The sequence below is a fragment of the Stomoxys calcitrans genome, chromosome 1 (genome assembly GCF_963082655.1).
Source record: "Stomoxys calcitrans chromosome 1, idStoCalc2.1, whole genome shotgun sequence".
NCBI classification, from domain to species: domain Eukaryota; kingdom Metazoa; phylum Arthropoda; class Insecta; order Diptera; family Muscidae; genus Stomoxys; species Stomoxys calcitrans.
The window spans coordinates 137,451,364-137,478,774 of NC_081552.1; the positions used below are offsets into that span (position 1 = coordinate 137,451,364).

Sequence of the window (27,411 nt, forward strand, 5' to 3'; positions counted from 1 at the left end):
ATAACTGCCCCAAAGTCATTAAAACTCCTCCTCAAAGTCCCGACTTGAACCCAATTGAACATCTTTGGGAACATCTCGAACGCAAATTGAGAACGCGCAATTTTTCGAGCAAGAGTCAAATGCAACAGGTGATAATGGAGGAATGGACTAATATAGACCAAAATATAACCGCTAAATTAGTCCAATCGATGTCAAACTGTTTAAAAGAAGTTATAAGACGCGGTGGTCGAATAACAAAGTATTAATTTTTTTAAATTATGTTATTTATTTTTTTGTTTTTTTGCAATGATGAATACTTTTTTTGTTTAATTTTTTGTGTTCAGCTGTAAAATGGCCCTTTTTGTTCCAATAAATACTATTTTTTTCTTTAAAAACAATGAAATTGTGTACATATATATCACACAAGCACTACTGCATCATTAGTTTAATATGTTTTTATTCCAATTGTCTTTTGTAGACTTATTAAAAAAAAAACATTGAATGATGAATACTTTTTTTGACCGCTGTAGGCTATGTTTCCATCCAGACAATCGTACACAATCTATGAAAATTTTAAGAAAATCGTTTCAGCTAAGTATCATGTAGTCATAATGGGTCTAATGGTGTTTTTCAGGGGTGGCGTGACCCCCTATACTTCGATCTGATTTTGTATGCGAGATTCGAAATCTACCCCGAATACCTTTCATTTGAGCCCCATATTGAAATGAACGTCCAATATGTTTGTTTGGGGGAGTTTTGGGGTTGGGGCCCGATGGGTACTTAGACTAAAATTTTAATACCAATACTCTCCAATACCTTTCATTTTAATTTTGTGTTCATTTTTTTGACATAAGGGGACCCTCCCCCTTCCTATGTTGAAAAATTATATAGCCTATGTTTCCTTCCGGACCAACCCACACAATATCCGTGCCAATTTCGGGCGTTTTTGTGGGGGTGGGGTGAACCCCTATACTACGACATGAATTTGTATGCCAGATTCGCTATCTACTCCCGCATACTTTTCATTTGATACCCATATTGTCCTTATCGGTCAACTTTTGATTTTGGGGTAACAGTGAAGGGTCCGCCCCATTTCATTATTAATAAATTATGAAACCTATTCCTACTCACTGACCATATTCGTAATCTACTCCCGAATACCTTTCATTTGAGTCCCATATCGTCAAATAAACCTATATTAAGGGGGTTTTTGGGCAGCCCCACAGGTACTTAGACCCAACTTATATTATGAAATGCATTCTCTTCTCTTAAATACCTTTCATTTTAATCCCATATTGTTCCGATCGGTCCATTTTTATTTTTGGGTAGTACTTTTGGGGTAAGCCTATGTTGCCTATGTTTCCTTCCATAAACCTCCACCGGAGCGAGACTGCTACACACGCTCTGATGGAGGAGAAAATCAGCAAGGGCAAGATTCATATTGCCTTAATTCAGGAGCCATGGACTACCCGCAACAAAGTTTCTGGACTAAACCATATCAACTACCACTTTTTCTATGCTAACACTGGTACTCGGCCGAGGAGTATTTGTCATAAAAATTTTAATTCTATATTTTCCCCAGAGTTGTCAACTTCGGATGCAACAGTGGCGAGACAGAGATACGGTGGAGCATACCTGTCATCACTCAGACTTCGGTTTAACCAAGTTTATTGACGGCAGTCCTCTGGCCTTCACCACCAAATCGTCTGCCCTTCACCACCAAATCATCTGCCCTTTCATTTCCCCTTACTCCACAATGGTCCGGCACCCAAACGATGCGGATTTTGCCATCCTCAGAGAAGGCGTTAATCTCCTTCTTACACTTCAAGACTGTTCGTGACCTTACCGTCTTGGTTGTTATTGCGCTTATGACAATTTTACTGTCGGTAAAGATGTTCACACTCGACGTCCTCGCATTTGCACCACACCATTCCACGCATTGTGTGATCGCCCTGATCTCCGCCTGCAGGACCGTATTATGGTCAGGTAGTCTAAAACGGATGTCAGTCCCTGGGTTCTCAATGTAGACCCCAGGCCCACTCTGTCCTCTAGCTTTGATCCATCCGTGTAACATGATCTTCCAGATGGCAATACTAGGGTTTCGTCAATCCAAGACTGTGCCGATGGCAGCAATGCCTCGCACTCGACTTCAAGGTTCATTTCAGGTGTCCGCCCGGAAACCGCTTCACCTTCTTCCCCGCGATGGTATGAGCTGCTCCCATCCTCAATCTATTCGCATAGCCGCAGTGGCTGCCTCACACTTAATCTGTATGTCAATGGGTCGGATATCTAGAATAGTCTCCAGTGCCCTAGTGGGCGTGGGCCTCATCGTTCCGCCTATGCCAAGACAAGATTTTCTCTGAACCTGTTGTATGGTCCTTATGTTGCCAGTAGACACTCCTAGGATTCAGACCCCATTTCGAGCACTTCCAATTCAGTTTCTTGTCCAAGATCACAAGGTATTTGAGGAAACGTGATGCGTTAAATTGGCCCACCTTCGTCTTCCTCATGAACGTTGAGACCTCTGGGTCTAGCCCAGTCATATGCCATATGCATGACCCTTTCGGCACTTCTGCATAGCCCAGCAGTTAACACAACTTTTTCGAGAAACACCAGATCGCACCATCAACGATAACTGAAATGAATCTTGCAATATCTTATAATAAGTCCCAATTAGTTTTGTTAATTTTATGTTTCTTCTTGTTATTAAGAATTTTTTATTATACTCAAAAATTTTATATGTGTTGTACAACTATATTTATTAATGCTAACTTTAATAGAGCTCATAACTACGAAGAACAAATATATACATTACCAGCATTGCTTATCCAATTGACTTGTGATGCCAAGTAATACTGCTTATGGTTCCAGAGATAATCTAAACTGTATGATTAGAATTCTTAAAAACCAGAAATCAGGATTAACGATTGTCCACATCAATGCCCAAAGTCTAAATAATAAATTAGATGAACTTCGTGATATATTTGTTAACTCTGATATAGATATAATATGTATATCCGAAACCTGGTTCCATCCTGAAATATCTGACAATTTGTACTCTTTACCGGGATATAAAGTTTTGAGAGCTGATAGGCACTCCCATGCTGATGGAGTTGCAATATACTTAAAAAACTGTATCCACGGTACTATAAAACTGAAGTCTGAGCAAGGCAACTGTATTGAATACCTCTTTGTTGAAATAACTGGCATTTCTAACTCGTCAATGCTTATTGGATGTGTATATAGGCCCAACAGCAGCACACCGTTTGACATGCTGATATCGTGCCTTGAAAGAATATCATTACGCTATAATGATATTGTTATTGCGGGAGATTTTAACAGAAATATTTTAATTGAAACGCAATTTTCTGATGCTATGGAACTTCTTGATCTGTTACCTACTAACCGCTCTGTTCCAACCCATTTTACTAATCATTCGTCTACTCTTTTGGACATTTTCTTTGTGAACTGTGAGTCAAAGGTTCTTTTATATGACCAAATTGCTGCACCGGCTTTTTCTAAACATGACTTGATATTTCTTGTGTATGACTATCACATAAATCAACAAGACGAGACAATTACATTCCGTGATTTTAAAAAACTGAACTATAATCTTCTTAATAGCCTTACTGATACTGATAATGTCGAATGGGATTCTATATATCAGTTAAATTCTGTGGATGATCAAACAGCATTTTTGCAGCATTATATTAGCTTAATATATAGTCAATGTGTTCCTGAAAAAACCATTACCATAAAAAATCAGCAATCCCCATGGTTTAATAAACAGTTACGTGCACTAATCGATGAAAGAAATATTGCATACAAACGATGGAAACGATACAGAACAACACAACTGCATGAGCACTTTAAGTGTGCCAGGCGAAATGTTGGGAAAAGCATAAACGAGGCCAAAACGCTATTCTTTCGGGAAAAATTTCTGAATGCTGTTAATAGCAGATCTAAATTGAAGGAAATTCGTAAAATTGGCATAGGAGCGAAAACCAACACCAACTTTCCGCCCAATCTAAACATCAATGAACTGAATGAGCATTTTGTATCTGTTTGCTCTATATGTCCCCATGAAAATATATATGAAAATATGAACACTGTACAAGTGGAAAATCCATTTTCCTTTTGCTGTGTAGACCAAACTGACGTTTTGAACAGCATACTCTCAATAAAATCTGATGCAACTGGAACTGACGGAATAAATCCAAGATTTATCAAAATTATCATGCCAAAATTGCTGCCATATGTAACATATATTTTCAATACTGTTCTGACCAAGTCCACCTTTCCGCATGAATGGAAGCTCGCTAAAATCATACCGACTAGAAAATCGAATAATGAATACCGCCCCATTGCAATCTTACCGTTCTTATCCAAAGCGCTAGAATGCATAATGGCGAATCAAATCGAACAATTCCTGTGCACTCAAAATCTATTATCAGAATGGCAATCTGGTTTTAGAAAAAAGAGAAGTTGCACATCTGTCTTAATAGACGTTGTTGAAAATATTAGACAAAATATGGACAACAAGATGGTATCTTTTCTCCTTCTATTGGATCACAGTAAAGCATTTGATACTGTAAACCATCAAATTCTTGTAGTCAAGCTCTCAAAACTATTTAATTTTTCCCGAACTGCCTGTCAACTGATATCATCGTACCTGTCTCAAAGATCTCAGTCTGTATATTGTAATGATATCTGGTCAAATACGCTTCATGTTCCAAATGGTGTGCCCCAAGGCTCAATCTTGGGCCCATTGTTATTCACCATGTACATTAATGATCTGCCCGATGTACCTTTAACATGTAAGATACAAATGTATGCTGATGACGTTCAACTGTATACCTGCACGAAACTGAATGACTTTCAAACATGTATTTCTAATGTAAATAATGATTTGAATTTAATATATTGTTGGGCTGTTAATAATGCCTTACGTTTAAATCCTACCAAATCTAAGCTGATCATCATACACAAAAGAAGTGTAACAATCCCTGACCAAGTTGAAGTAAAGATTGAGAACACGATTGTAAACCGTGTTCAAGCAGCAACAAACTTGGGTTTAACATTCAACTCTACCTTAACTTGGACGAATCATATAAATGCAGCTGTGGGAAAAGTTCGTGGTATGCTGCGGAATATGTGGGCAGCTCGTCTGTCAACTCCTTTCGAAATTCGTATGCTTCTTGCTAAATCTTACTTAATCCCAACTCTTCTATATAATTGTGAATTATTTGCAAGTTGCAGTGCTGATGACAATAGGAAAATCAAAGTTGCCTACAATGATATTGCACGATATGTATACAACAGACCACGGTATGACCACATATCACAATTTGCTTATCAGATTTTTGATCTTTCAGTTGAAAATTTACTAAATGTTAAATGCTTGCAATTACTACATAAGGTTATTTATAACAAAGAACCTGAATATCTTTACAAACACCTACAATTTGCTAGATCAAATCGAGGGCGCAAACTGATTCAACCTAGATTTGAATCTCAAATCACTGAAAGGCAATTTATTGTATTCAAAAAGGAGCTACATGATTATTATAAGTAGAAATTGTATGTAGTCTAGTAGTATAAGTTATAATTAATTAATTTATTTATTTTTTTATAGGTTATAGTTTATAATGGAATTATTTGATGAAACTGCACTGTTGTGAACCAGCACAGTAAAATATAAGATATAATCTTGTTGTGCTTGGTGTTAAATAAATGAAATGAAATAGCTCGTTCGGATCCTTAACCCTTGGAAGTATCATAACATCATCTGCATAGCAGACTCATCCGTAATAGGTCATTTATGGTGGTCACCCAAAGGAGTGGCGATAAAATGCCCCCCGTGGCGTGCCTTGTGCCACTTTCTTATTTATATTTATGTCATGGGACCCTCAATTTATTTACCAGTGAGTCGGTCCGCACATTGTTAAAAGCCTCTTGTCTGTGCATGCCGCCAGTGTGTACGTTTTGGCATCGAAGGATTCTACTAGTTTATGCACAACCTCGTGCAGGGCAGTCTCCACTGACCTTCCCTTGACATAGGCATGCTGTTTGTATTTGAGTAGTTCGCTGGATGTCATACTCTTTATCATGGTGTCCACAATACGTTCCATAGTTTTGAGTAGAAAGGACGTAAGGCTTTTGGGTCTGTAGGCTTTTGGTGTCGCATAACTTGCCTTGCCGGGCTTGGGTATAAACACCACTCTTGCCTCCTGCCAGGCTTTCGGAGTACATGCAAGTTCTTGGCACACTGTGAAAATGTTGGCCAGATGAGGCGCCAGATAGTCTGCCTCTTTCTGTAGTAACGCCGGAAATATTCCATCAGGTCCGTGTGACATAAATGGTTTGAAGCTCCTCAAGGATTCCCTTATCTTTAATTCCGTAATTTTAAACCTGATTTCCTTTTTCGAAGAGGACAACTATCTTCGAAGGACCCCACCAGTGCAGTCATAATCCTGTTGACATTTTCGTCAATGTCTTCTATGATTGGACAATGTAAATTATCTTGCCCAAGTCTTCTTCTGAGTAGCCTTCCGAATTTTGTCCGAAGCTTATCGGATTCGGCGCTGGCCGTGCTATTCTATACCTAATTTAGCGATGGTCAGAGAAAGAGTGTTCCATGGAGACCCTCCAATCCTGAACCTTATTGATTAGATTTTCCGAACATATCGTCACATCTTATACCTCCTGCATAATCCTATTAACAAAGGAAGCGGTGTTACCAATATTAAGTGTTATTAGGTCCGATTATTGGCCCGCTTATATGTGTTGGTACTATGAAATATGGTGAGAGTTCGCATCGTACCCTATTAGTACCTCGTTTCCTGTCTGTTTTGCTTTCCTCTGCAGCTCCGACGTGGTTGTCGGTGTCTGAGATTCGAAAGGCAGATAGTTGATATGGTTCAGTCCAGAAGATGTTTCAATACTAGGATCTTTACCTTTCTTAGCCTTCCAAATCTTAAGTAAATGGGCTTCTTGGGATTAGGTGGTGGTAACATCATCGGTTCCCTGTTCGTTGGGTTGCATTGAGTCTCCTGTCGCTGCTCTGCCAGATGTTTCAATTTTAGGATCTGTGTCTCTCGCCACTGCACTGCCTGATATTTTATTATAAGGATCATTGCTTCTCCTAGTCTTTCCAATATTAAGAGATGCCGTGATTGTCTCGTTGTCGGTCCCCTGTTTGTTGGGCGGTATTGAGTCACCTGCCACTGCACGGCCTGATGTCGCGGAACGAGAATTTCTGCCTATCCCAGTCTTCCCAATCTTGAAAAAGACAGCGCCAGTAGTGCGCCATGCCCTTAGTCTTAGCCAAACTTGTCACGGAAACTTGATCAATGCCAACCTCAAAGAGAGTTCCTTCCTCCTTCTCCTTCCCGTGGAAGACCTCCCATTTCTTCTTTCTTTAATTGGCTATGACAGAATATTTCTTCCACTAGCCGAACGTAGAATAGCGTTCCAAGCGCCTCGATCTTCTGCGCTCATTCTAAAATCTCTGACACCAAGTTTCAAGGTGTCTCCCACAACTTGATCTTTCCATCGGGCTTTTGCCGGTTTGCGTGTACCACCTTGTTTGCCTTCAAAAGACTTCTTTGCTGCAGCTTCTTCATCCATTCTGACAACATGACCTAGCCAACGCAGCCATTGTATTTTGATGCGTGTAACTATGCTATGTTCTTCATACAGCTCGTGGTTCATACGTCGCCTATATTCTCCGTTAACGCAAACTGGTCCATATATTTTACGAAAAATCTTTCTCCCAAATACTCCAAGCACTGCCTCATCTGCTTTCACAAGTACCCATGCTTCAGAACCATATAACAGCACGGGTAGTATCAGTGTCTTGTAAAGTGTAGTCTTCGTCTGTCGAGAGGTGGCCTTGTTTCTAAACTGCTTACTTAGTCCAAAGTAGCATCTGTTTGCCAGTATTATTCTTCGCTTTATCTCAAAACTGGTGTCATTCGTTTCGGTTACGGCGGTGCCGAGGTAGATAAAGTTACTGATTATTTCAAAGTTGTGGTTCCCAACTTTCTCCATGTTCTTTATCTGCTCGGTTGTGCAAGGCTTTTTGGGAGTTGAAACCATCCATTTCGTCTTATCTCCATTTACTGCCAGACCCATTTTCACTGACTCTCTTTCGATTCTTTCAAAGGCTGCAGTTACTACTTCCGGTGACCGACCTATGATATCGATATCGTCGGCATAGGCAAGTAGCATGTGTTTTCTTGTGATTAATGTGCCATATCTATTCACTTCTGCATCTCGTATAATCTTCTCTAGCAGGATATTAAAGAGATCACACGATAGGCTGTCTCCTTGTCTGAAACCTCGTTTGGTATAAAATCATTCGGAGAGATTCTTTCCTATTCTTACTGAGGAACGCGTATCAGCAAGTGTCATCCTGCAGAGTCTTATTAATTTTGCAGGGATACCAAACTCACACATGGCTTGAAATATCTTTGAACGTAAAGGAGTATCGAAGGCGGCTTTGTAGTCAACAAAGAGGTGATAGGTGTTGATTTGTCTGAATATCTGGTCTAGGGTGGATTTACCAGGTCTAAAACCGCATGATAGGGCCCAATTATCTCATTGACTTTAGGTTTTAATCTTTCACACAGTACGCTCGAGAGTATCTTGTATGCGATGGGGAGGAGACTTATTCCTCTGTAGTTGGCACATTCCGTCTTGTCTCCTTTCTTGTGTACGGGACACAGTATGCTGAGGTTCCAATCATCGGGTATGCGTTCTTCTAGCCAGATTGCGCAGATAAGCTGATGAATACGCCTTATTAGCGTGTCGCCTCCGGTCTTGAATAGTTCAGCGGGTAACCCGTCGGCTCCTGCTGCCTTGTTGTTCTTTAGTCGGGTTACTGCTACTTCTGACTAGGAGGTGCATCATCAGGGATTGGTTTTGCGGTATCCTCTTCGCCGCCAACATCGGACACTAGCAGTTGGGTAAAATGTTCTTTCCGTATCCTCAGCATGTTGTCTGTGTCAGTTACCAGATTTCCTTCTTTGTCTCTGCAGGAGGATGTGCCTGCACCAAAGCCATCGGTTTAGTGTTTAATACTTTGGTAGAATTTCCGGACTTCAATCTGACTCCTGTACATCTCCTTTTCTCCCGATACCTCTCCTTCATCTGGCGCGTTGCTACTGATTACAGGGTTGCTCTATATGCAGCATTCTTGGCTTCAGTAGCATCTCGACACTCTTGGTCGTACCATGGGTTTCTTGGAGAAGGCTTCCGGTACCCAAGTACGGATTTCGCGGCATTTTCCATGGAGTGGGCAATAGTTTGCCACTGCGCCATTATATCATCGGGACAAGGAGTACTTTCATCAAGCAGTTGGGTCAGTCGAGTGGAGTATGCCGCTGCCATTTGTTGTGTCTGCAGCTTTTCAATGTCCAGCTTCCGTGCAGTGTCAGATCGTACTTTCCTCGCCATGTTCAATCAGGTGCGAACCTTTGCTGCAACAAGGTAATGATCCGAATCTATATTCGCTCCACGGATCGATCGTCCATTTAACACGCTGGATGAATGCCTTCCATCTATCACAACGTGATCAATTTGGTTTCTCGTGTTTTGATCGGGTGACAGCCATGTGGCTTTGTGGATATTTTTATGTTGAAATCTGGTGCTACTAACTACCATGTTTTTTGCCGCGGCGAAATCTATCAGCCTCAACCCATTACTGGACGTTATCTCGTAGAGGCTAAACTTTCCGACTGTTGGACCAAAAATGTCTTCCTTCCCTATTTTCGCATTAAAATCTCTCAGAACGATTTTAATATCATGGGCGGGGCAGCGGTCATATTCTCTCTCTAGGCGCTCGTAGAAAATATCCTTGGTCTGCTCGTCTTTGTTTTCCGTCGGGCCATGGGCACAAATAAGGCTGATGTTGAAGAATTTGGCTTTTATGCGGACTGTGGCTAGCCTCTCATCCACCGGAGTAAAGCTGGAGACTAGGTGTTTCAATCTCCGACTGACCACAAATCCGCAGCCAAATTCATGCCTCGTGTTATGGCAGCTATAGTATAGTTCGTCACCGTTTGGTGTTGTAGTGACGCCATTCCCAGTCCATCGCACTTCCTGTAAGGCTGTTATATCTGCCTTGTACTTCTCTAATACATCCGCCAGCGTGTATACTGCACCTTCTCTATAAAGAGTGCGGATATTCCAGGTGCAGATCCGCAAATCATGGACCTTTTTTCATTTGCGTGGGTCGTCAACGTTGGGGGGTCCGTTTTTACTATTCCTTTGTTTTTCATAGTAGTTCTATGTTTTCCGGGGGCGGGTTACTGGCCCAGCGCCCCAACCGCATGTGTTTGTAGGATTGCATGTATCCCTCGTTGTGGCGCCAATAACTCGCCTTGTCATCTCGACCTCCCATTTCTTTGCGACCAAACCTTCGTTTCGCTTGCCCAAGAATCCCAACATGCGTTCCATCGCAAATTTACAGCCCCATCCCTTAATGAAGACCGTAGCCTTTTGAGCTGGGGGATATCCATCTTTCTCACCAGGTCGAGCTTTGCGCCTTCTCAGGGGGCGTGAATACCTCTGACGAGCTGTTTGACGGTATCATTACATACAATATAGATAACTGCATAAGTCGGCTCATATCTGCTGTGCTTCCTTGCCACTTTGGTGTAAGAGGGCGGCTCCTTGCCATTCTCAGCGAACATCTTCCCATTCCGTGATGGCTGTGGCCTCAGTTTGGAAGCCACTGTCCTCCTCGAAGACTCAGGGGCCGTGCGCTCTTTCTTCGTTCCTGTTCCGACTTTGTCTACCTCCGCAGGACACTGCCTGGAGTCTCCATTGCGGCTGGCTTGGCGTTCCCAGAGTAATTGAAAGCGGGGAGCTCTTTTTCTTCTTCTTCTTGTTATGCTCTTGATTCTGATCTGATTCTTTTTCCAGCTTCCATAGAAGTGCTTGGAATGTCAGTTTTATCCCTTGCAGCATACTGCATTCTGTATTGCCGGTACATATTCCTCTGTCTTTTTCGTCGTGCCCCAGATAAATTTCCCGGTCTGGTTGTGAGCTTACCAAACCCATAGCTCACCTCTGCCGTCATCCCGTTGCCCTCATCTCTCGATTCGGCTGCGATGACTGTTTTATTGACACCGTTGCTGTCTGAATCCTAGTCGGAAACACCACCTTTACTTTAAGGCTGAGGACGAACTGTGCATCTCTCTGGTTTATCCGTCTCTTCCTTATTAATTTGTCTGACGACTAGTTGTGCACTTGAAGCATTACTCTCGACTACAGGTGCTAAGGCACCCACAACTATAGCAGGGGAGAGCAACATACTACGGTCTGTCACGACCGCCGCAGATGTTGAGTCTTTGGAGTCCATTTCTAGCCTACTCTAAAAAGGCTTTTAAATTTTTCCGTAATTGGTAGTTCCTATTCCGAGATACGGATATATATTTTTTTTGGATTTTCTTATGCTCGATTCAACGACTACAATAATATTGAAGCGCCAGATAGTCGGCCTCCTTTTGTAGCCGGAATGTTAACGACGGAGATATTCCATCAGGTCCGGGTGACTTAAATGGTTTGAAGCTCCGTAATGCTTCCTTAATCATAAATTCCGTTCCTTAATCATAATTCCAAGATTCCGGTGTCTCCGTGAGTTCCGTCGTATACTGTGGAAAATGTGTTTTTATCGAAAGCCTCAACATGTCCTCCGTTATCTCTGCTGTCACTCCCATGTCGTCTACTAACGTTTCAGTTTGCACATTGGTTTTTTCTTTTTCATCTTGGAGGCGCCATTAACGCTATCGACCTGTTCGCAGAAAAAGCTTGCAGGAGGCACGTTTTGGTAATCTTATTATATTCCTTGAGCCATATGTAGTACACATCCCAGTAAACTTCTGCCTTTTTACGACGTGCACTGCTAAAAAGTCTGCGGACCTCTTTCCCAACATTGCAAAAATCGCCGGTCATCCAGGGTTTTTCTTGGGGTGCTTTCCTTTCTCGAAGAGGAAAACTATCTTCGAAAGACCTCATTTTTGAAGTCGACCTCATTTTTGAATGTTGACATTGTCTTCTATGCTTGGACAATCTAAATTATCTTATCCAAGTCTTCTTCTGAGTAGTCTTCCGAATTTTGTCCAGTTGATTTTCAACTTATTACGGAAACCTATCGGATTTGGCGCTGGCCGTGCTATTCTAAACCTGATGTCAGAGAAGGAGTGTTCCTTTCAGACACTCCAATCCTGAACCTCATCGACCAGATTTTCCGAACATATTGTCACCGGTGTTCCCACTCAGGAAAATTATTTCCTGCCAAATTTTTAGAAAAATCCTGCCAAACCCGTCCAGAACCTACCAAATGTTTTACAAAGCAAAATGTTTTGTTTTCATACCCACCACCGAAGAGTTAGCCGTTTTTTCAACGCTACAAAGTACTCGATCGTCGTTATTCGTATAGGATCTAGACATGGCCGTCCGTCTTTCTGTCGAAATCACTCTATAGCCTTACGTTCAAAGATGGCCTATATCTTGATATAGCACCCTTTATATTGATCTCCCGATAAGAAATCTTGAGATCAGAAAGTCGTAGTTTTTCCCCGATTTCAAAATTCGCTTTACTATCCATATTTGCTGTTACAGTGAGTTGCATGAAACCTTCAACATCCGAGTATGGACTAGATTTGACCATATTTGTATGCAGCTGCCACATAGCCCTGATTTCCGATTGAAGGCATTCAACGCACTAAACCCGCATTTTCTACCCAGAATTTACGAAGTTTCAAAGAAACCCCTTAATATTCGTAACAGTTACAATCAATATCAGAACTTAGTGCGTTTTTACTGAGATTTTAAGCAGTTAGATCCCTTGTAACAGTATTCGGCCCTTCGACATCCATGGTTTTGTTCGATTACAAAAATACGAATTTTGGTTATCATCAATGATTTTTTTCAGTAATTTACTAGGTTTTATATGATGGGGTCAATTGAGGTCAGCCTACCAAGGAAATAAAAACCTACCAATTTTAGTAGGAACCTACCAAAAACGGCAACGCTGATTGTCACCTCATCCTCCTCCCTTATCATATTAACAAAGGTAGCTGTGTTACCAATAGTTAGTGTTATCAGGTCATTACTATTCAAGAATTCTGCCCCGCTTATTAATTAATCACCACTAAATGTGGTGAGAGTTCTCATTGCACCCTATTAGTACCTCATTTCCTGTCTGTTTTGCTTTCCTCATCAACCGTTGCAGCTCCGACGTGGGTGGCGGTGTCGGAGAGTCGAAAGGCAGATAAAGTGATGCCAGGTATGCTCCACCGCCTCCCTGTCTCATAACGGTTGCGTCCGACGTTGACAACTTTGGCGAAAATATACAAGTGAAATTTTTATGACAAATAAATCAGGTCTTCGGCCGAGTACCAGTGTTAGCATAAAGTAATTGGTAGTTCATATGGTTCAGTCCAGAAACTTGTTCCAGATAGTCCATGGCTCCTGCATTAAGGCAATATAAATCTTTACCTTGCTGATTTTCACCATCAGAGCGTGAGTATCTGTCTCGGTCCAGTGGAGCTTTATCTGAATGAACTGAAACATTAGTTCTCCAGTAAATGGGCTTCTTGGTCTCATCGTTCGCCCCCTGTTTTTTAGGCTTCATTGAGTTTCCCGTCATTGCACTGCCTGATATTTTAATATTAGTATCTTTGCCTATCCTAGTCTTCCAAATCTTGAAAAAGTCGGTAATGGTTCCATCATCGGGTCCCTGTTCTTTAGGCTTTATTGAGTCTACCATCCCTGCACTGATTGATGTTCCAGTATTAGGATCTTTGTTGCCTATACTAGTCTTTCAAATCTTGAGTAAATGGGCTTCTTGGGAGTAGGTTATTGTCTCTTCCTTGGCTCCCTGTGCGTTAGGCCGCATTGAGTTCTCTGTCACTGCACTGCCTGATGTTTCGGCAATAGGATCTTTATCCATCCTAGTCTTCCTAATCTCGAGAAAGTCGTTGATAGTTCCGCCGTCGGGTCCTTGTTCGTTAGGCTGCTTATCCTAGTCTTCCCAATCTTGAAAAAGGCGGTCATGGCCCGTAGTACGCCATGTCTTAGCCGAACTTGTCACGGAGACATGATCAATGCTCACCACAAGGAGAGTTCCTTCCTCCTGCTCCTCCCTGTGGAAAACTTCCCATTTCTCCCATTAAACAGTAAAAACTTTATTTAAGAGACAGGGCAACTTTTAAATAAAGTGGTTTATTGATTTTCTCAATGATCGCAGATTTTTTGCAATGAAAAAGGAAAGCCAGAGATCACAACACACCAACCACTATGGGACGTGGTTAGAAGACTTTTCAACCATATTAGGTGTGGAGGATTCAAGGGCCATACATTGTGGTATCGAATATACAGCGAAAACGTGTCTACGATGTAGGCACGACACTAGCACAAGTTAGACACACTTCACTAGCTGTTCTTTTCCACTGCATGTGTTTTTCTAGTAATAGACTTGTTTTCTATACGACTACCTTGGTTCCATGGCATACACATGTTATTCGTGAATCTTTTTGAAAGTTGTATTGATGGCGTGAGTTAATAACCACTTTAATTCGATTTGTTGAGCTCATCATCATCATTAATCGAAAATGCAAAATTGTTTATCAATAATACAAATTCCCTTGCAGGTCTGATTTCAGCAAATTTCTCAATTGAACCTAGTTTCGCATTTATTCGGTGTATTAAGTGTTGTTGTATATATTGTATATAGTCTAGTCTGTAAGGATATTAATATCTATAGAGTAATAATAATGAAAAAAAAAAAAAAAAACAGCTGGTGCAATAAAGTGTCAAACTTAGGTTGCATCATGCTCGCATCCCTCTCAAACGAATTTTTGCATAACTTCGATATAAGCACAACCTACCAATGTGCGGCCTCTCACACCTAATGTTCATTGTGCGTGATTCCAAATACATATATATTTTTATTATGTACTAGCCGAACCGGGCCAGCTCTCCTGCGCCTTCTTTAATTCTCTAATATCTCTTTAGGGTGGGGGCATTTCACCCTGAATGCGGATATCAAATTCGTGACGTTGTAGCCTATGACGCTGAACGCGTTCGAATACTGGCGAGAACATCGAACAAAGCGGTGGTTATCCCCTCTTAATGTTGGCGTCATTTGCGAGCTACAATGCCATGCATGGTCATTAAAGAAATTTCCCCCAAAGAGGTGTCGCACTGCGGGACGCCGTTTGGACTCGGCTATAAAAAAGGTCCCTTATCATTGAGTTTAAGTTTGAATCGGAAAGCACTCATTGATGTGTGGGAAGTATGCCCCTGCTCGGTTCCTGGTGTTTTTTAAAATTAGGGTAATGAGAAGTGCTTTTTAGGGGAGGGATGGCACCTCAGACATTTCGACTCAAATATGGATATCAAATTCGTGCAGCACTTGCAAATCCCTTTAATTTGAGCCCCATATTGCCATGACCGGTAAATATGGACCGTTTGGATGGTGTTTTGGGGCTGGGGCGGCTACCGGCACTTTGCACTGAAGATAGATATCAAATTCGTTCTTTATTATCAACGGAAATGAAGTTCGGTTTAGCTCACTTGGCTCCAAAATTGGATATCAAATTAGTTTTCTACTCTTAAATACCTTTCATTTGAGTCTCATATTATCAAATAACCTATTTGACGAATCTTTAGGAGGAAAAGCGCCACCTAAACTTGAACGCAAATTTGTACGTCATATTCGTAATCTACTCCCAAATACCTTTCATTTGAGTCCCATATAGCCATGATAGGCTAATATGCCCATTTGGGATGTATTTGGGGGTGGGCGATCTCTCGTTACTTGGACCTGATGTTTTATGACATATTTGTAATCTACTGCCTAATAATTTTCATTTGAGTCCCATAGTGACATGACCTTCGAATTTATCTGTTCAGAGGAGTTTTGGGGTTGTGGGGACCCGCTGAGTACTTGGACACAAATTTTAGTACCATATTCGTTTTCTGGTCTCCAATACCTTTCATTTGATACCCTTGTTGTGCCCATCGGAGCACTATCGGGTATGGGTGACGTTTCTTGGGGTAAGGAGGAAGGTCCGCCTCCACCCGATATCTAAAAATTATAGAGCCTATATTTCCATCCAGACAATCGTACACAATCTATGAAAATTTTAAGAAAATCGTTTCAGCTAAGTATCATGTAGTCATAATGGGTCTAATGGCGTTTTCAGGGGTGGCATGACCCCCTATACTTCGATCTGATTTTGTATGACAGATTCGAAATCTACTCCCGAATACCTTTCATTTGAGCCCCATATTGGAATGAACGTCCAATATGTTTGTTTGGGGGAGTTTTGGGGTTGGGGCCCGATGGGTACTTAGACTAAAATTTTAATACCATATTCGTATTCTACTCTCCAATACCTTTCATTTGATACCCATATTGTCCTTATCGGTCCACTTTTGATTTTGGGTGGTATTTTGGGGGTAACGGTGGAGGGTCCACCCCCTTCCGTTATCAATAAATTATGAAGCCTATTCCTACTTCCTGACCATATTCAAAATCTACTCCCGAATACCTTTCATTTGAGTCCCATATTGTCATGATCGTCAAATAAACCTCGTATAAGGGGTTTTGGGGCTGGGGCGGCCACCCAGGTACTTGAACCCAACTTTTATTATGAAATTCGTACTTTACTCTTGAATACCTTACATTTGAATCCCATATTGTCCCGACCGGTCCACTTTTATTTTTGGGTACTACTTTAGGCGTAGTATATGTTTTTTTCCAGACCAACCTACACAATCTGTGAAAAGGTATTCGGTTCAGCCGTTTTTGAGTCTATACGGCACAAACAAACAAACACACATTGAATTTTATATATAAAATATATATATCTTTATTATGTATAATTTTATAAATTTTATCTTTTATAATTTTTTACAGAAACAGTATATATTCTTATACAGAGCACTCCTCGATACAGCACATCTGGGAAACACTGAAGTCAGTGCTATTGAATTGTCAGCAACAGTGGAAAATCTTAAATTAAAACCTGAAGACGGAAGAGAGAAATGCAAATTAGAATCGGAGTTTGAAGTAAGTTTATATGAATCTAAGATAGGGTACCACGCAATTAGTTATGAACTGGTTATGTGGGATATACTCTACACAAACTGTCTACACACAAAACATTAATTCAAGTAGATTTGTTTTATAAAAAAAATGGGGCTTTGTTTACGATAAAATTGGGATCTTTGTTAAAGAATCATGCAAAAATTTGTGGCGAAACCAAAGATTCATAATTTGTAATTTTTACTTAGCAACAAATTAGGTTTGAGTTATTTTTTTCCTATGTATCTATACCCACTTTAGGATTGCTATTCCGCAAAATATTAACGAACAAAATCTGCCACGTAGAAATTCTTGTTGTCTACGCCCTGACGACTTGTGTTTTGTATATACGAGCCTTGTATTTAACTACAGTGACATTTACATTTTTACATCTGGTGCTCGAATGAGCATCACACTCAGGGTATGTTGTGAGTAAAAACAGCAAAAATGTTTGCTGTAACAGCAGAAAGTCTACTTAAATTGGGACAGCAGTAATTTTTTGCTGAAACAGCAAACATTTGCCGCTGTTTTCATATGGTAAAAATTTCAAGAATCCAAAAAATTTCATAGATGTAATAAATATTTTTATAATTTTCGTTTTACAATTTTTTTTAAATTTTCTACGAATTGCTAATTTTTGAACGACTTTTAATAACAGCAGACAAATTAAGTGCTACTTTTATATGTATTCTGTTAAACAGAAGATTAACGCCCAACATTGGCATTTTTATAAATATTTAGCAAATTCCTGCATTGTTGTAAAGAAGTTAAAAACTCTGTATGGATTCAATCAAAAGTTTAAAAGTTTTAATTTAATATCAGTGAACATTGTTTGATGATATCAGCAGACTAATTATTTTTGGGTGCACTTAATCAAAATAAATCCAAACAAGTAAAAGCCGAATCATATAAAGCCTGATGTCAGCAAACACTGTCTGCTGATTTTAAATTACATTTTTTTAACTATTGAAGCGAACTTTTTAAAACTTATGAACTTTAAAACAATAGTTAGGTTGCGTTAGGTTGAAAAGAGGGTGCAGATATTAATCCGCACCATGCCACTATGGACATACACCTAAGCCAGTAATCGGCTTGTTGTGCGCTCTAAAAAAAAATATAAAGTAACCTCTAAAAAGAAAATTTTAAGTTTGAAATTCCGTGCTACTTACAAAATCCTTAATAGTTTGCAATGCCACTCCCCTAAATTGGTTCATGTCTGATATTGTGTCTCCACCTTAGTGCTGGGCAATGACAAAGGAAATGCTCCGACGTGTCATCACTTGCCGCACCGATTTTACTTAAGTAAACTCGTAGTTCTATGTGTCCCGTTATGATACCAATAGCTATGCTGACCTCCTTCATGCTTCCTTTCAGTAATAGCCTCATCTTGTCACGAACTGGAACTGCGTTCCAAGTTTATTGAACGCAGTCCTCTGGCCTTCACCACCAAATCGTCTGCCCTTTCATTTCCCCTTACTCCGTTATGGTCCGGCAACCAAACGATGTGGATTTTGCCATCCTCAGAGAAGGCGTTAATCTCCTTCTCACACTGCAAGACTGTTCGTGACCTTACCGTCCTGGTTGTTATTGCCCTTATGGCAATTTTACTGCCTCTAAAGATGTTCACACTCGACGTCCTCGCGTCAGCACCACACCACCTCACGCATTCCGATATCGCCCGGATCTCCGCGTGCAGGACCGTATTATGTTCAGGCAGTCTAAAACAGATGTCAGTCCCTGGGTTCTCAATGTAAACCCCCAGGCCCACTCTGTCCTCTAGCTTTGATCCATCCATGTAACATGCTCTTCCAGATGGCAATACAAGGGTTCCGTCAATCCAAGACTGTGTCGATGGCAGCAGTGCCTCGCAATCGACTTCAAGGTTCATCTCAGGTATCCGGTCGGAAACCTCTTCCCTTCCTTCCAGGTTTCTTATCGTCGCCTCGATAATACCGCGATGGTATGAGCTGCTCCCATCCCATCACAGCCGCAGTGACTGCCTCACACTTAATTTGTATGTCAATGGGTCGGGTATCTAGAATAGTCTCCAGTGCCCTAGTGGGCGTGGTCCCATCGCTCCGCCTATGTCAGGACAACATGTTCTCTGAACCTGTTGTATGGTCCTTATGTTGCACTTTTTCTCCATAGCAGTCCACCAAACTACTGAGGCGCATGTTAGTATTGGTCTAATCACGTTCCTGTAGAGCCAGTAGACCATCCTCGGATGCAGGCCCCATTTCGAGGCTACGGCCCGTCTACACAGTGCCTAACATCTGTGAGCCTTCGCAGTACGCTCCTGAATGTGACACTTCCAATTCAATTTTCTGTCCAAGATCACACCTAAGTATTTGACCTTGTCAGATATCGAAATCGTCCTATTGAGAAAACGTGGTGCTTTAAATTGGCCCACCTTCGTCTTCCTCGTGAACAGGCATATTTCAGTCTTCTCTGGGTTAACATTGAGACCTCTGGGTCTGGCCCAGTCATATGCCATATGCAAGACCCTTTCGGCCCTTCTGCATAGCTCGTTCGGATCCTTAGCCCTTGGAAGCATTATAACATCGTCTGCGTAGCAGACGGGTTCAGATCCCTCCTCAGTCAGCATACGTAATAGGTCAATTATGGTGGTCACCCATAGGGGTGGCGATAAAATGCCCCCTGTTCCTTAGCATATGGTTTATCCAGTCTCTAAGGACCGGGCCCACCCGGTACTTGTCTAAGTATTGGATTAGTGTGTTGGTCCGCACATTGTTAAAGGCCCCCTCGATTTCAATGCATACCGCCAGTGTGTACGTTTTGGCATCGAATGATTCTTCTATTTTATGCACAACCTCGTGCAGGTCAGTCTCCACCGATCTTCACGAGGTTGTGCATAAAATAGAAGAATTCTTCGATGCCAAAACGTAAACACTAGTTAAAGCATTTTCCATATGTTATTAAAAATTGTAAGGGAAGATTCTTTGTTTAATAGTATAAATATGAGTTCAGTAGACATTTTGTTTGTCGCTAAAAATTTGTGAAATTGTGCACGCTTTTAAAACTGAGATGAACATACAAAAAAATACTGCTATCCCAGACTTTCTGTTGCTTGAGCAAACATTATTGCTGTTTTTGCTAACAAATTATTATGAGTGCATGCCCTCTAGAGGCTCAATAAATGCATTCGGTAGATTTTGTCTATTGAAAAAAGTTTGATTAAATTTATTCTAAACACAAAATCTTAGTAAAACTTTTTAAAATGAAAAAATTTCATATCTATATTATTCTACAGAGACAAAATTTTGACCAGACCTTGATCACCTTAAAATTTAAAAAGTACAATATTTTAATGAAATTTTCTCGAAACAAGTTCTAATGAATTTTTTTCTATAGGCAAAATTTCAGCGTCGGTTTTTTTTTTTTAAGATAAAACTGCTTCGCAATTTTTCCCAAGTACAAAGTTTTAATAATTCAGCGTAACATATTCTTCAGCCCGTGCCCGACCCGTTTTTCGAAAGACTACATATTAATAATTTTTCGTTTCCGAAGACTATATTTCAGTGAAAATTTTTGTAAAGCCAAAATTTCAATAAAATTTTTTGTCTAAAGGCAAAACGTTGCTCAGGGCCGAGCATCTTCGAACTTCTAAAAGAAAAATTTCGATAAATTGCAATAACATCTTTTGAAACGAAAACATTTTCCTAACATTTTTCCTAGAGACAATTTTTAAAGACAAAAATTTAACCCATTGCGCTTGACCCTCGATTCCCTTGTCCAATTTGGATGAAATATCATATATTCATAATTTAGAGCATTTATATTGACGTAGTCGTTTTTTAAACATTTCTTAAACGAAAATTTTTTTGTATTTACAACAAAAAAAAAAACATTTTTTTTATATTTTATAACCATTAAGCGAAGAAAGGTGCATTTAATTGCATTGACTTTTTTGGGTATTTTTCTACCCATTCGCATTTAATGGGTTGATGACATTTTCTTTACAAACCGAATCAACCAACTCAATTTACATTTCAAAATAATTATTTCAAATGGAACCATTTCGTCATTTCCTTGGAATTTCATAATTCACAATGCAGTATTTAAAGCAATTGAAACGCAGCTTATAGAGAGCTAGGATCGAAATCTATCAGTCAATATCAAGCAGCATGGATTCTAGTAGAGATTTCGTAGTTCTGTAGGCTTTGACACAATGAAATATTTTTTAAAAAATTTAAAATTTAATTTTTGAAGTATTGATTTTCTTCCAAAAAAAATTCCTTTAAATTCGGATTTTCGATCGATTTTAATAAAGTTCGTAGGAGAACAAGGTGGATTAATGAAGGTGTACTCACGCGACTGCTGAGAACAGCCGGCCAGTTTGACGGTATTCAAATTTCAGTTCTGTGTTTTCATTCACAGCAAACTACCCAATTTTGTTGCATGTTCTCTTTGTTTGAGTTTCTCTTTTTCCCATTTTACTTGCACACGTAAACAAACGAGGGCAAGTCTCTTTGGTTGTGTTTGGAGCAATGGCAATTTTGAAATGACACCTTGATGACCAGACTACGGATTGCGCCATATGATTTGTGATTATTGTACAAATGAGACTATGGGAGGAGAAATTAGCGGCATCATTTAAGCAGAACGTAGAAGGCTCGTCGAACAAATTTGTGGCTTATAGTTGCCTAATTTTTAATTTTGTTGCGTAAAATTTTATGGAAATAAGGCATTTTAAACCAATTCACCGACACAAAAAATAACCTATTTAAATCATAAAACTAGCTGAGAGCAAATAAAAAATAATTGCTATGCTATTGGAGCTATATCAAGTTATGGTCTGATCTAAACCATAATTGAATTAAAAATTGGAGACCATAGTAGAAGTCATTATGCAAAAATTTCAGGTAATTCGGATAAGAATTGCGCCCTTTAGGGACTCAAGAAATAAAATAGGGAGATCGTTCTATAGGGGAGCTGTATCAGGTTATAGACCGATTCAGACCATATTCAACGCGTAGGTTGAAGGTCATGGGAGAAGTCGTTGTACAAAATGTCAGCCAAATCGGATAATTGCGCACTCTAAAGTCTCAAGAAGTCAAGATCCCAGATCGGTTTTTATAACAGCTATATCATGTTATGGGCCGATTCGAACCATATACGACACATATGTTGGAAGTCGTAACAAAACACGTCGTGCAAAATTTCTGCCAAATCGGATAGGAATTGCTTCCTCAAGAGGCTCAAGAAGTCAAGACACTAGATCGGTTTATATGAAAGTTATATCAAGTTATGGACCGATTTGAACCACACTCAGCACAGTTTTTGAAAAGAATCATAAAAAAACATTTCATGCAAAATTTCAGCCAAATCGGATAAGTGGCTCAAGAATTCAAGATCGGTTTATATGGCAGTTATATCAGACTCATTTACAATCCCAACCGACCTACACTAATAAGAAGTATTTGTGAAAAATTTTAATCGGCTCGCTTTACTTCTTCCAAAAGCTAGCGAGATTTCGACAGACAGACGGACGGATATGATGAGATCGACTTAAAATGGCATGACGATCAAGAATATAAATACTTAGACGAATATTTCGAGTAGTTACAAACAGAATAACGAAATTATAAAAAAAAAAGTAAAAACTTGAAAAGTTCGCCCGTGCCGAACTTTGGATACCCACCACCATTACTAAATTAAACATTCTCTTTTACACTCGTAACAACTCCGCTACCATATCCAAAGTAATATGCTAATGGGGGCTGGTCTATATCATATTTGCTTCAGATCCCGAGGACTCTTATACAAGCCAAAATTTCAGTGAAATCGGGATTTTATGGGATTAAGACCCTCCATTGGAAGATGACTCTATATGGTAGCTATATCTGAGCAAAGACCGGTCTGAACCATATTCGAGTCGAATATGGGGAGGATTAAAAAAACTGACTATTTCAAGAAAAAAAAAAAAAAATAAAAAACATTTCATTAAAATACTTAAGCTGATTCGCCACAACTATCGCTATAAAACTAAGATATTTGTAAAGACAAGCACATTTTGAAGGCTTTGAAAGATTAGGATCTGCCTATAAATAGTGTGCTGGCAAGCAGTACAAAATTCAGCTCTGACTTTAACCAAATGTCACCGCCGATCGGCCAGTTCGTCCAACCAATAGCGGCCACAATTTTCAAAAAAAAAATTTGAGGTATCTATACCAATTTCACTGTAACAGAAAAATTTTGACAATTTTTGATTTAAAACAAATGTGGGTTAGCCAAATTCAGGCAAATCGGATAAGAATTGCGCCGTCTATAAGCTCAAGAAGTCAAATCGGGAGATCGGTTTATATGAGAGCTACAATATATCAGGTTTCCGATTCGAACCATACATGTTACTCGTACATCTGTTGGACTCGGTCAAATCGGATAAGAATTTCGCTCTCTAAAGGCTCAAGAAGTAAAATCTGAAAATTGTTTTATATGAGAGCTATATCTAAACGAGAATTTATTTGGCCAATTAACAATCCCAACTGACCTGCAATGATAAGAAGTATTTGTGCGAAAACAAGCGCCTAGCTTAACTCCTTCGAAAGATGGCATGCTTTTGACAGACGGACGGACGGACATGGCTAGATCGCCTTCAAGAATATATATACAACATAAAGGATCACGAATATATATACCCCATTAAGGACTTAGACAATTATTTCCAGGTGTTACAAATGGTATGATGAAATTGGTATATACCCATCCTATGGTGGAGGGTATAAAAAGATGTGCGTGCCCTCATACTCACACACTCTCTTCTATCTCATCCACCTCAAACGAATCATCTTTTCGTGTAACATAGTATCGTTTGCTGTTAACGAAGGATTTTTAGTTGAATTTTTTCTTAAAAGACCTTTCTTTTGTCGCATACGAAGTTCCTAGAGGTTGTACCATAAACGAAGTGAAGACGATCTCCTCCGTAGACTTGGAAATCGTTACAAAATACTTCAGAATCAAAAATATCAGGTCCTAACCAAGTCTTGGTAAAAACAACTACCTCGTACTCACAAGAATAACTATTTATAAACAATGCGCTCAGTTTCGTATTCAGGTCGCGGACGTTCTAATAAGGAATATCCAAAAAACATTATTTTTTGGAACATAATCCAATTTAACAAGAGCGAGCCGGGGTGGCCTTTCACGATAAAGTTCTTAACCAAGTGGCCAAAGGGCCAAAACGAAACATTAATCAAAGAATCAAAAATTCTAAAAGGAAGCACAATCTTATACGAGATAATGTCTCTCGATTGCCTATCCTCAAATTTGAAAATACTGCAGTCATTCTGCCTAAACTCAATGCATTTCGTCCTCAATGAACTTCGCAACCTTATCAACAGTGTGGCGCTTCAAATCGTATACATCTCCAGTCACGTTCCTCTCCGCTGCCGTATGCTTAACTTGAGTAGCACGGGGAACGGCAAACACTTACTTAGGTTAGGTTAAAAAGAGGGTGCAGATATTAATCCGCCTCATGCCACTATCGACATACACCTAAGCCAGTAATTGGATTGTTGTGCGCTCTAAGAATAATATAAAGTAACCTCTAAAAAGAAAAGTCTAAGTTAGGAATTCCGTGCTACTTACAAAATCATTAATTGTTTTCAATACAACTCCCAACTAAGTTGGTTCATGTTTGGTATTGTGTCTCCACCTAAGTGCCGGTATGTGTTAGATGCGAAAGCCGGGCAATGACAAAGGAAATGCTCCAACGCGTCATCATCTTCCTCGCATGTCCTACACATGCTATCACTTGCCACACCGATTTTACATAAGTGAGCTCGTAGTCCTATGTGTCCCGCTATGATACCAATAGCTATACTGACCTCATTCTTGCATTCTTTCAGTAATAGCCTCGTCTTCTCACGATCTGGATCCTCCCATAGGATTTTCGCCGTCCTACCGACCGTTTCGCTGTTCCACAATATTGCATGCGTCGCCCACTCCCTTAACCGGACTGCGTCGACCCTAAAGGCTTCGGGTTAACCAAGTTTATTGACGGCAGTCCTCTGGCCTTCATCGCCAAATCGTCTGCCCTTTCATTTCCCCATACTCCGTTGTGGCCCGGCACCCAAACGCTGCGGATTTTGCCATACTCAGAGAAGGCGTTAATCTTCTTCTTACACTGCAAGACTGTTCGTGACCTTACCGACCTGGTTGCTATTGCCCTTATGGCAATTTTACTGTCGGTAACAAGATCTGTTGGAGGGTATAAAAAGATGTGCGTGCCCTCATACTCTTACACTCTCTTCCATCTCAAACGAATCAAAGAATCATCTTTTCGTTTAACATTGTATCGTTTGCTGTTAACGAAGGATTTTAAGTTGCTGTTAACGAAGGATTTTTACAAGGGTTTCTTCAATCCAAGACTGTGTCGATGGCAGCAGTGCCTCGCACCCGACTTCAAGGTTCATCTCAGGTATCCGATCGAAAACCTCTTCCTTTCTTTCAGGTTTCTTATCGTCGCCTCGATTATACCGCGATGGTATGAGATGCTCCACCAAACTACAGAGGCGTAAGTAAGTATTGGTCTAATCACGCTCCTGTAGAGCCAGTGGACTATCCTCGGGTTCAGGCCCCATTTGGGGGCCGCAGTCTATATAGTGCCCAACATCTGTGAGCCTTCCCAGTACGCTCCTGAATGTGACACTTCAAAGTATTTGATCTTCTCAAATATCAAAATCGTCTTATTGCGGAAACGTGGTTCATTTAATTGGCCCATCTTCGTCTTCCTCGTGAACAGGCATATTTCAGTCTACTCTGGGTTAAAATTGAGATCTCAGGGTCTAGCCCAGTCATATGCCATATGCAAGACCCTTTCGGCCCTTCTGCATAGCTCGTTCGAATCCTTAGCCCTTAAAAGTATTATAACATCGACGGGTTCAAATCCCTCCACAGTCAACATCCGTAATAGGTCATTTATGGTGATCACCCAAAGGAGTGGCGATAAAATGCTCCCCTGTGGCGTGCCCTGTGCCACTTTCTTCCTTATATTTATGCCATGGGACACACAATTTATCCACCTGTTCCTTAGTATATGGTTTATCCAATCTGTAAGGGCCGGGTCCACCCGGTACTGGTCTAAGGACTGGATCAGTGTGTCGGTTCGCATATTGTTAAAAGCCCCCTCGATGTCAATGCATACCGCCAGTGTGTACGTTTTGGTATTGAAGGATCCTTCTATTTTGTGCACAACCTCGTGCAGGGCAGTCTCCACCGACCTTCCCTTGTAATAGGCATGCTGTTTGTATTTGAGTAGTTCGCTGGATGTCATACTCTTTATCATGGTGTCCACAATACGTTCCATGGTTTTGAGTAGAAAGGACGTAAGGCTTATGGGTCTGTCGGCCTTTGGTGTCGCAGAACTTGGCTTGGGTATAAATACCACACTTGCCTCCTACCAGGCTTCCTAAGTATATGCAAGTTCTAGGCACGCTGTGAAAATATTGGCCAGATGAGGCGCCAGATAGTCTGCCTCTTTCTATAGTAACGCCGGAAATATTCCATCAGGTCCGGGTGACTTAAATGGTTTGAAGCTCCTTAAGGTTTCCTTCACCATAAATTGCATAATTATAAACCTTCCGGTGTCGCTGTGAGCCCCTTGGTATCCTGTGGAAAATGGGTTTTCATCAAAAGCCTCAACATGTCCTCCGTTGTCTCTGCTCTCACTCCCATGTCGTCTACCAAAGTTTCAGTTTGCACATGGGTTTTTGATAGAAACTTTCTTATCTTGGCGGTGTCATTAACGCTATCGACATGTTCGCAGAAAAGCTTCCAGTAGGCACTTTTGCCGCTCTGGTAATTTTATTGTATTCTTTGAGCCGTGTTAATACACATCCCAATAAACTTCCGCTTTTTTAAGACATGCTCTGTTAAAAAGTCCAAAGACACCTACTTACTCCCCTGAGCAAGTTAAAAACGGCATTGAAAAAGTCGGTATGGCAAAAGTCCGTCGGATGTCAGGGGGTCAATTGATATTGATGGAATCGACTTCCTTAATACTAAGTTCTCCCTTGGTCGATCATTTTCTTCCACAAAAGGCATAGTACCACTCAAGGACACATCAAGAACCTTCGTCTGAACACTATGATCCCTAAACGGTGATTAAAAACTACCTTCTCAAGGCCTCAGAGAAAAGTTTATAAAACTCAACGTCTAATTGTCTACATTTTCGACATGGGCAACGTAAACTATTATCTTGTCATAGTGTCTACCCTTCAAGCCTCCACATAACCAGCAAACCAACTTGCGTCCAAGCATATTCGTGACATCGCAATTATTATACACGCAATACATATTTATCATGA

General features: G+C 40.4%; 1 protein-coding gene across 3 annotated transcripts in view; it reads left to right on the forward strand.

Moving 5' to 3' along the window:
• LOC106090542 (tyrosine-protein phosphatase 69D) overlaps positions 1-27,411 on the forward strand; it is a 247,392-nt gene that overhangs the window by 133,744 nt on the left and 86,237 nt on the right. For all 3 annotated transcript variants that reach the window (XM_059369645.1, XM_059369646.1, XM_059369647.1), the window contains one exon: positions 16,916-17,068. In XM_059369645.1, the coding sequence (XP_059225628.1) occupies positions 16,916-17,068 (153 nt within the window). The remainder of the gene's footprint in view (positions 1-16,915; positions 17,069-27,411) is intronic.